Source organism: Choloepus didactylus, chromosome 12 (genome assembly GCF_015220235.1).
Source record: "Choloepus didactylus isolate mChoDid1 chromosome 12, mChoDid1.pri, whole genome shotgun sequence".
Classification (NCBI taxonomy): Eukaryota; Metazoa; Chordata; class Mammalia; order Pilosa; family Megalonychidae; genus Choloepus; species Choloepus didactylus.
In genome coordinates this window covers 1142493-1153692 of record NC_051318.1, presented here as the reverse complement: position 1 = coordinate 1153692, position 11200 = coordinate 1142493, and the positions used below count along the sequence as shown (strand labels likewise).

The following is an 11200-nucleotide window of genomic DNA, read 5'->3' as shown; positions in this document are numbered from 1 at the left end:
TCCATGGAGATGTGACTCACCCAACTGTGGGTGACACCTTTGGATTATTTCCATGGAGGTGTGGCCCCACCATACAGTGTGGATCTTGCTTGGTTACTGGAGCACTTTAAAAAGAACCACACAGGCCCAGATGCTTGCTGCAGCTGAGAGACACATTTTGAAGATGGCCGCTGGAAGCTGACACTGACATTTCGGAGAACGCCATTTTGAAACGCAACCTGGGAGCAAGCAGACACCAGCCATGTGCCTTCTGAGTTAACAGAGGTTTTCCAGATGCCAATGGCCATCCTCCAGTGAAGGTACCCTATTGTTGATGCCTTACCTTGGTCATTTTATGGCCTTAAGACTGTAAACTTTGTAGCCAAATAAACTGCCTTTATAAAAGCCAATCCATTTCTGCTATTTTGCAAAACAGCAGCAAACGGTGGTTTATTTCTCTAAAATGTTGCTCTTGTGATGTTTTGTCCTCTCTTAGCTGAAGCTCCTCTTCAAAATGTCACTCACAGCTGCTCTGATGTTCCTCTCTTTGTGAGCTCATTTTATACTACTCCAGTGAACTAATCAAGACCCACCCTGAATGGGCGGGGCCACATTTCCATGGAAACATTCAATCAAGAGGTCACACCCTATTCAAAGGTGTCACTCACAGTTGGGTGGGTAACATCTCCATGGAAACACTCAATCAGAAGGTTCCAACCTAATCAACACTAATATGTCTGCCCCCACAAGACTGCATCAAAGATAATGGCATTTGTGGGGATATAATACATCCAGACTGGCACAGGCAGCATTAGCAAACTAGAACAATGGTACTGCCAGTTTTTGCTAGTTGTTCAAAGATTCTGTGGGGAATGGCACCCTGCAGCATTTGAGGCCGCTATCTTGGTCGACTGGAAGCTCCCAGTGAAAGATTTTGAGTTGAGAAACCTGAGCATTCCCCACCCTCCCCAAGTGTACATCAACAAATAGCAAGTGAATATATACTTTTCACAGGTTATTATTATAATTGTTATCATTTCATGAATGCTTTTCATTTGTAAAGCAGTATATGTAATTCTTAATCAGATGCTGTTCATGAAATCCTGGGACATCTTGAACCTATACACACATTATATATCTATAATACTAGCCAAAGCTTGAGATATAAGGGTTTATTATTTTACTTCATCATCTAAGAGTCACCAGCTTTTTATTCTACTGAGGTTCCTAATGTTCTAAAATCAAAAGGGTTACATGAAAAATGAATTCCTTAGAAAACTGCAACTTGATATGGGGAGCTAAGAAGTCATAATACTGCACTGACAGGAAAACGCAGTTAAAACACTTAAAAAGCAGCAGCAGTGCATGAAAATGTTGGGCTAATTGAGGAAGTGAAGTGTGATCCTCTCTCTCTGCAGGAAGCCACAGACACAGACGGCTCAGCAGACAATGGGGCCTATTGGACAACATTGCACATGGTCAATTAAGCATCACGAGTGGAAAGACTCTTCCCCGAGCAAAAAGCCTCGGAGGGCCTGGGATTTTATGGTCCGTGTTCCGTATTGTTCCCCCAGCGCAGTGCGGAATCTCACCCTGGAATTATGAAGCAGCCAGCATGATATCACGTATCCAAGTTAAATCAGTAAACATGTACAGAGGTTAAAGAAAATACAGTGACGTGTATACATAGGCAGAAAGTTCAATTTCCAAATATGAAGTAGGAAGGCCTTTAGAAATTAACTGAAACTGGATTTTTAAGGATCTGATACAATAATTCAGCTTACTTAATAAAAGAACATATTTATTGTCTATTACGCAATCCTTGCCTCTTGAAAGAGCTGGTTCTGCTAAGGGACCAGGAGAGTGCCCCAACCTTTCTCTCTAGTCAAACCTCTATGCGGGGGCAGGAGCATGTGACAACCTTCCTCAGGACCCTTGGAAGGCTCGGGGACTGCCCCTGCCCAGGTGCAGAAGAAACTCAGCACCCCAAGAAAGAGGCGGGGCGCCAGTCCCTGGCCGCGCGTGAACCCAGCTCCTCCCGGAGCTGTCAGCCGGGGCCCGCACTGCCCCAGCCAGCCCCAGCATGGCCGCCCTTCTCAAACAATCTGAAACGCAGCAGGAATTCTTCCCTCAAAAGAATGTCGTCTCGACTGAACCGCAAGGAACGGGAAGTTAGAATTCTGGTTCCAAAGGATTTAAGCTGAAAGATCGTGAACTTCTTGAGAGCAGAAACTATGATTTACCTTGAATGTCCTGTTTGCTAGGTGGGATTAATGGAAGGCCTTAAAAGACAAAAGGAAAATTTACAGGACTGGTATAGTTGAAAGGGTGTATTTAGGAAATTAAAGAAGCAAACCCTAATAATGTATCAGTATTGGTTTATCAATTATAACAAACATACCACACTAAGGCAAGATGGTATTAAGAAAAACTATTGGGAAGGGGGAGAAGAGATTATCAGCATCCTTTGTATTTTCTGTGCAATTGCTGTGTATACCCAAAATGGCTCTTAAAAGCAAAAATATTTAAAAATGAAAATAAGAAGCAAACCCAGGAACTGAAGGACCATTCTATGACTCATTTTACTATTGATCAAAGAGAGAATTTATTCACAGAGCTTTTCAAATACAAACCAAATAGCACTATTAAACTTTTTAGAAAATGAATAATGAAATAAATGTGGTACAGCACAGTACAATAATGGGCAAAAGAAAACAAGTGCTAATGACTGGAAAACGCCTCTCATCGCCCTCACACCTGCAGCTGATCCCTCCCCTCCCGTGGACAGAAAGCCGCCTTCACTTCATGAGCCACGGGAGGAGGAGCTCCTCAGACAGAGAAACTGTGAGTGTTTGTGTACACTGAGGTGCAGAGGCTTAACTACAGAGGCCGGCATAGCACAGAAAGTGGGTCGAGGAGTACAGTTTATGAGGATACACAAAATACTGACAGGGTGGCTTACTGGTCCATCCATTTGGTTCAATGTATACTTTATGAAGGGATAATACTGTATTTTAAATGCATAATAAAAGTAAAACGGAGGAGTGATGTGCTGCTAAACCTCCAGTCTGGTGTGCAACGTGTCTGTGTGTGCACATGTGTGGAAGCTGTAACGTGTGCATGTGCACGTGTGGAAAACGTGACATGTGCCTGCATGTGTGGGCACACATGTGGAAGCTGTGATGTGTGTGCACATATGGAAGCTGTGACGTGTGTCTGTGTGTCTGCATGCATGGAAGTGTGTTCCTGCATTGCTCGTGTACTCTGGGGGCCTCACGGCAGGGACCTTCTTGGGTTACCATGTGACCCAACGAAATCCTGCTCTACCAGCCCTTTCGTGTCTCCAAGTCCTCGCCTTTAAAGACAACCGGTGCTTGCATATGCAGACGTGTGTGCGTGTGTGGGCGCGGCAGGTTAGCAGCACCCCGTGGAGGAGCAGCAGCCACGCCCGCGTCACTTCAGCCCTCGGTGCGTTCTTCTCCGCCGCCTCGCACTCGCCGCTCCGTCCTCAGCGTCCCGGGCTCCTTCCCCGGAGGAGGCGTCCCTGACGGCACGGGCATGGAGCCGGCGCCCTCCGCGGCCTCAGTAGGGGTTCTGCTTGGGCCTCCTGCCCGAGAAGCAGGCCAGCCAGGGGCACAGCAGCGTGGCCACCGCCGCCCCCGCGCCCGCGCACACGTAGGCCCAGCCGACCTCGCAGGTGCCTGCGGGGAGAGAGGAGAGCGGTCAGGGCCGGGCCGGGCTCCCGGGCTAGGGCAGGGGGCTGGGGGCTGGGGGGCCGCATGCCGGTTCCCGCGGGGCGCTTCCCCTCGCCGGCGCCCACACCCCTCACTGCAGCAGAGATAAAGGGCCAACTCCAACTGAAACCTCCAATTGCACATGCACGACAGGATCTTTAGGAAAAAATGTAAAATAAAGCTCGTCCTTCTGCACAGGGGCCACCCTCAGGCAGACACCCACGGGAGGGAGGCTGCCAACGCACCTGCTCGGCACGGGGGGTCCGTGGCACCCCATCATCTGACCCGAGGCTCTCCCGTGCCAGCACTCACCTTTAAGCTAAAACCTCCTACGTGTGAGGACACACGATGAGGTCAGAGCGCACTAGCGCTGTTACAGCAGCCACCCCCACGCCGAAGCTACAGTTAACGGGTTTCTGTCGCATATACGTCCTCATCGATTCTTCTAACCGCCCTGGGACTGGACACCAGCTCAGCACGGCGGGCAAGGGAGCCGGGGTTGTGAGAAGTTGGCTGTTTGCCCAAGAACACACTCGTAATTAGCAAGAGTTGAGCCGGGAATCGAAGCCGGGTTCCAGGCTAAAGAGCCGAAAGTCATTGACCCAAAATATCCCATCTGGGTAGACAGGTGGGTTTCTGTGTCTGTTAACTGCTAGGAAATCACAGACGCCTGTTAAGTGGCCTTTGCCCAGCCCTCACCTGCCCCCACCTGCCCCCACCTGCCACCACCTGTCCCCACCTGCCCCCACCTGTCCTCACCTGCCCCCACCTGCCCCCACCTGTCCTCACCTGCCCTCACCTGCCCTCACCTGTCCCCACCTGCCACCACCTGTCCCCACCTGCCCCCACCTGTCCTCACCTGTCCCCACCTGCCCCCACCTGTCCTCACCTGCCCTCACCTGCCCTCACCTGTCCCCACCTGCCACCACCTGTCCCCACCTGCCCTCACCTGTCCCCACCTGTCCTCACCTGCCCTCACCTGCCCTCACCTGTCCCCACCTGCCCTCACCTGTCCCCACCTGCCCCCACCTGTCCTCACCTGCCCCCACCTGCCCTCACCTGCCCTCACCTGTCCCCACCTGCCCTCACCTGTCCCCACCTGCCCTCACCTGCCCCCACCTGTCCTCACCTGTCCCCGCCTGCCCCCGCCTGTCCTCGCCTGCCCCCACCTGCCCTCACCTGCCCTCACCTGCCCTCACCTGCCCCCACCTGCCACCACCTGTCCCCACGTCTTTCTCTGGGGAAGTCCTGAACACACACCAGGGCCGTTCTCTGCTCTCCCACCTCCTTCTCCACTGCCTGCTGCTCCACAACCTGGGGGAGACGTGAGGTCTGTTGAAAAGGCCCGGCCCGATTTAAACCTGGCAGTGGGGCACACGCAGCCCCAGGCGCTTGTCGGAGCAGGGTCCTCGGTGGATAAGCCACACTCGCAGTACGCAGTGGTCTCTGCTCCCTGGTGGGGCGTGTGGCACTGCCGTCCATGGCCCCGATGCAGAGCAGTCCTCAGTGCTGGGAGCCCGGCCGCAGTGGGCCTCCGTCCCCGCTCCTTGGACTCTGGTGCTGAGAGTGACAGGCAGACGGGTCCTTGCTGGACTCCTGATTCTTTGCAGCGAAGGGGTCCCCGGCTGCAAGTTTCTGCTGTGCCCTGGATCTGGGTCCGATGATGCGCCGTGGTAGCAACTCGCTCCATGCTGAGCTCCTGCTCTCCACGGCCTCTAGTCTCTCTCGGCGCATGGCACAGGAGGCCCCGGCATCTCTCCTCGGACACTGTCACTTCTGCGGCGGTCCTGACCCCTTATCACAGAACGCTCCGGCAGCACCCATTTCCATCCTTTCCTTCAGTTCCTGTCGCACCTCCCCAGGCACAGCACACACACTGGGACACGCGGGCTTCACCGCCACTGAATAAAGGAAGTGGGGATTGGAAACCATATCCCTTTCCCACGTTATAAGAGCTTTACATGGAGTGAATATTAATGCAGATAATTCTCAGGTGGGAAAACCGGAGCCAAGAAACGTTTGATAACTTGTCCAAGATCTGCCTCAATGAGTGGCAGGTCCACTGCCTCCCCCAGAGCCGTCCCAGGCACCCCGACTTCTCCAGTGACCCGGCGCCTCCCGGCAGTCATGCCAGCTGTCGCTGCTCTCCCGCCTCCCCAGTTTCACGTACAGCATCACCAGCAGCAGAGCAGGCAGCTATCAATTTAAAAATAAACCAGATCAAGCCACTCCCTTACTTAACACCCTCTAATGAATTCTCAGAAATACGATTTCCTTCCCACGGGGAAGCTTGGACGAGCTGGGCCCCCCGCCTCTCCCCGCCAGCCCAGGGGCTGCCTTCCGCAGTGCCTGGAGCGCGTCAGGCTTGCTCCTAGCTGGGGAGCTTCCGGCTCGCTCCTTCCGGCCACCCAGGAGGGTCCACTCCCAGCCAGCTCAGGGCTGCCCACTCTCAAAGGCCACCTGTAGACACCTCCCAGCCTGCGGTGCCCGCAGCATCACTCGACTCCTCACCTCACTGCGCTGCCGCCACCGCACCTGCCTCAGTTTACAAATGCCTCATGTGTGCATGGTGGGGGTGCTGCTAAGCCTGGGTGCCCCACTGGAACAGCAGCTGTAATTCGTGTACTTCGTCCCAACTGTACCCCTCCAAGACTGCAGACGACCAGCCCGCGTGGATGCAGGAGGCTGGACTGGGGGACTGACGGGGAGACGAGCTGGGCCTTGATCTGTCTTGTTCAAGTTGCTCACATAGGAGACCGATGCCACCTTGGCGTCAAGCCAGACATGAGATGGGGAGCGTGCAGCCAGGACACGTCCTCCTTAGAATCTCCATTTGTGTTGTTGGATAGAAGCATGAGTATTCTTTTGAGCACCGCATGCTCTGCAGTGGTACTGGAGCTGGAGACCGGCAGGTGACGAGGGCCGTGGTCTCGTGACGCGTGTGCTCAGCAGACGGTTCTCGAGTCCCGCTCGTGTCACTGTGGAATATCCACATCTGCTCTGCAGAACCCAGTTGAATGAAGGAAACCAGATGTAAGAGGGATTTTTTTTCCATGAAATTGTAAATGCAATAACAGAACTTCTCGAATCCTACGAGACTTTTGATTGTCCAACTGCAAACTTGACATGTACGTTGAACTTCTCCAAAGGAAGAGGAAAAGCAGACGGTTGTCTGAGTGATTCCATCATCAACACCCACGTGCTCAACATAAGACGCCAGCACCGCGCCGGGCACTTTAGGCCATTAGGAAAGAGCAGACGCTTGCGTCTGCAGGTTTTAAATGCAGTAGCTGGTGTTCCACGAGTCGTGATGGAACCAGATGGAACCAGGAAGCACGAGGCCACCCTTCCCTGCCCATCCCTTCCCTTGCTGTGGCAAAAAGTGTTTGTCATAAGCAAACAGCGTTTTACCAGAGGGCACATTTTGTTTGTGATACTTTCAGGAAATGAGAGAAGCAAATCTATTTAAACTTTCCCTTTGCTCTCCGTTATGCTCCATCAGACGGGATTCCAAGCTCACGGGCTGGCAGGTCTCCGCTTTCAGCAATGGGGACACTCTCTCTCCAGGTGAAACAGGGGTCCAAGGCCCGGACAGCCAGCTGCGCTGGAGCCAGACCACCTGCCGTGACAGAAAAGGAGCCCAGGCGCCGTCCAGGGAGCTGGAGGGGCGAGCAGGGCGGAGGACGGCCGCGGACCCTCCAGGTGGCTGAAACCCGCCTTCAGTCCAGCATTTGGAAGGAACAAAGACAGGAGAAGAGGGCCAAGGAACTCGGCCCTGCCACAAAGAACAACGAATTTCCATCTTTTTAGGACACTGCAGCTTAACCTCTGACTTTCCATTAATGTGTCCAATTTTTGATGCGTCCCGTGTCCCTGCTTCACACAAGCAGTCCAGGCACCCCGGCCATGCCTGGAGCAGCAGGCGATCGGCACACGCCCACGGCATGACGGACACCAGGCACGAGGCCTGAGCCGAGGACGGAAATCCAGAGTTACTGACTATATAACAGCTGTCAGTCAGGCGCTGAATGACAAGAACAAGCATTTGGAAATTAGAGAAGCAAGTCTGTTTACCCTTTCCCAGTGTTGTTTCCTAACACTATTCCCGTTTTGAAATGAAGACCTCAAGGCGAATGAAAGATGAGTAATGTGCCTGGTACTTCAGATTAACAAAGCTGGAACTTGAACTGGGATCATGTTGATTCCGGAACATTTTCCTGGGTTCAGATAACTCATTAGGAGGATCAACATCAACTGCATTTTCCCCACCTGTCTTTAACAGAACTTATCTGCCAGGAGGAAATGACACATTTCTTCTGAGCCCTTGTGGTATTCTTTCTAGAAGATTCCACACCCCGTCTGCCTTGCGTGTCACTGGCTACTAGCAGGCAGCATCTTGCAGACGTGGCACCTCTGATTCCTGAGCCAATGCAACCAAAGTTGTATTAGTCAGGGTCCTCCAGGGAAACAGAACCAATGGGAGATGTCTGTAAATATTACGAGATTTTGTAAGTGTGTCACACAACTGGGGGGGATGCATGAGTCTGAATTCCATAGGGCAGGCTGTGAGCTGGCAGCTCCGGTGAAGGTTTTGACGACCTCCCCGGGAGAAGCTGGCTGGCTAATGTACAGACAGGAAGTCTCTCTTCTGGCTGCTGAAGTCATCGCTTTTTCTGAAGTCTTCAACTCATTGGGTGAAGCGTCTCTCAGTGCTGAAGGCCGTGTCCTCACTTGGTTGTAGATGCAATTAGCCACAGACACGCACCACTGGCTGACGGTTATGTCTGCAGGGAAGGACCCTCCCAGCTCCTGGGGGTTGCCTGCCATCCTTGGCGTGCCTCGGTTTACAGACGTTCACTGCATCTTCACCACCTCCGCAGTCTGTCTGTGGGTCCACATTCCCCTTTTCTGTAAGGCACCGGTCCGGCCTCATTTTGAGTTAATGAATTCGATCTGCAACGGCCCTGTTTCCAAAAAGGGTCACGTTCCGAGGTCCTGGGGGTTAGGACTTCAGATCTGTCCTGGGGACTCAGCTCACCCCTTGGTGCCGTCTTCCATCCCACACAGGGCCCCTGCGGCCCGCCCTCCCGTGAGCCCCTGGCTGGCAGTGCCTCCCGTCCTCGGTGGCTGGAACTCGAGCCCAGGGTTCCCGGCTCACCGCCCTCCACACGAGCAAGCCACGCGCCCACATCAGGACACAGAGGCCGAGGAGCTGGGTCACCAGGGCCCAGTATTTATCCTCTCCCGGGTATGAAACAGCTCCGACACGTTAGGATACGAGCACAAAGTGTGTAGGGAGGGGGCAGGTGCCCTAGGTTTTATCTTGTTCTGTGATTAATGAAGGCAAGCAGGGGGCAGAAAAGAGGAAAGAGAAAAACCGTTGAGCCCTCAAAGCTCTGATGACTTTGTCCTTTGAGTAAACTCCTCCTTCCTGCTCAGTCGGACCATCTTGTTTGCACCGAGACAGAGAAGAAGAAACGCCAGCAGGGCTGAGTCTGTGTTCTTCTGTGACGTGACTGAGCTCGGTGCCCCCCCGGGAAGAGAGGCGGGTGCTGAACCTGGACCTGAAACAAAAGCTCTATTTCGGACTTGGTGGAACCAGGAGGTGAAGCCACGGCCTCCTGAGACTGTGGGGGGCCGGGACACCCCGGCTGGGGGGGGTGTGCGCAAGGGCTGAGGAGTGGGGAGGGCTGTACGGAGCGGCCTTGGAGACGCTCCTTCACCTGCGTCTCTGCAGGTGCTGCTGCGGGTGCCTCTCACCTTGGCCGCAGGGACGTCCTGTCCCGTGCCCCGGGGAAGCTCCAGGGGTCTGTCCACAGCAGGTTACAGGACTGTCCCCCCCACCCCAGTATTCACCTCCCGAGAGAGGGGTACAGGGAGGACAGGGGCCGTGCGACTGCGGAACCCCGAGACCCCAAGCCTGCGTCTGTCTGCACGGAGCACCCGGGAGGCAGGGCCATCGCCGCCTCTTCACCCCCCAGAGCACCCAGAGGGCCGGGCCCCTCCCCAGGAACCGCCGCTCTGCTTCTAACGCCGACCCCCATCTGCTGGACGGATCGACCCTTTCCACCGCCCCCCACGCAGGCTGAGGGTGAACCGGTCTGGACTCCCCTGAGGGCCAGTGACACCTTTTCCCCAAACACACGGTGAGCCCCGGGCGGCCTCCAGCCACCAGCACTGGGCCCATTTCAGCCAGATGGGGCTGGACCCCTGAGACGCCCCCTCCCATCAACCCCCTTCCCTGTGGGCCCGACTCTCCCCCAGCAGCAGCCAGGATGGTGGGAGCAGAACGGGGGACGCAGATCAGTCCCAGGGGCTCACACAGGGCGTGGGGTCACGCTGGCTGGGTCGGGGGACAGAGGGGAGCGGGGTTACGTGGACCCCCAGGGGACAGAGGGGAGCGGGGTTACGTGGACCCCAGGGGACAGAGGGGAGCGGGCTTACGTGGACACCAGGGGACAGAGGGGAGCGGGCTTACGTGGACCCCCAGGGGACAGAGGGGAGCGGGCTTACGTGGACCCCAGGGGACAGAGGGGAGCGGGGTTACGTGGGGTCCCAGGGGACAGAGGGGAGCGGGGTTACGTGGACCCCAGGGGACAGAGGGGAGCGGGGTTACGTGGACCCCAGGGGACAGAGGGGAGCGGGGTTACGTGGGGTCCCAGGGGACAGAGGGGAGCGGGGTTACGTGGACCCCAGGGGACAGAGGGGAGCGGGGTTACGTGGGGTCCCAGGGGACAGAGGGGAGCGGGGTTACGTGGACCCCCAGGGGACAGAGGGGAGCGGGGTTACGTGGACCCCAGGGGACAGAGGGGAGCGGGGTTACGTGGACCCCAGGGGACAGAGGGGAGCGGGGTTACGTGGGGTCCCAGGGGACAGAGGGGAGCGGGGTTACGTGGACCCCAGGGGACAGGCAGAGGGTCTGATGAGAGGAACCAGCCCGAGCACACACTCCTGGTGGCCGTGCTGGCCGAGGCTGCTCTGGAATGTTCTCTCCCGTCCTCTCCATGACAGCTCCTGGGTCTCCTTCTCGCCCCTCCTCATGCCGACTGGCCCGGGCCTGTCCTCCGTCTCCGAGGAATCAAGGACGGGCCCAAAACCCCAGCGAGGCTGGCAGTGCCGTGAGGTCAAGGGCAGGACGTGGCCTCCAAGCGAAGAGCACAGGGATGCCCGGCTCCTCCGATCGCTTGTTAGAGCTTAAGTGTCAGGGAGCAGATGCCCGCAGCCCCCCGTTCTGGAGCTCACAGACGGCCGAGCAGACAGACGCCGCTTCTGAGGCCGAGGGAGCGTGCTAACCCACACGTCTCACCTTTCCACACAGAAAACACTCCGTCCCTTTGTCCTGCAGACCCGACGGGCTCTGCTGGCAGAGCCGCTACGAATCCTCACCCTTAGCCCAGAATCCATTCTAGAAGGTTCTCCAGAGATGGGGTCACTGTGAAGATGACAATGCAACAATGTGGCTTCAGATGCAGAAATGTTTAGCCTCA

General features: G+C 55.5%; 1 protein-coding gene across 4 annotated transcripts in view; it reads right to left on the bottom strand.

Annotated features, from left to right (window-relative positions):
* Positions 1-2559: 2559 nt before the first annotated feature.
* Positions 2560-11200, bottom strand: part of LHFPL6 (LHFPL tetraspan subfamily member 6) — a 178943-nt gene continuing 170302 nt past the window's right edge. For all 4 annotated transcript variants that reach the window (XM_037799676.1, XM_037799675.1, XM_037799677.1 and 1 more), the window contains one exon: positions 2560-3680. In XM_037799676.1, coding sequence (XP_037655604.1) covers positions 3562-3680 — 119 coding nt within the window. In that variant the 3' untranslated portion in view covers positions 2560-3561. The remainder of the gene's footprint in view (positions 3681-11200) is intronic.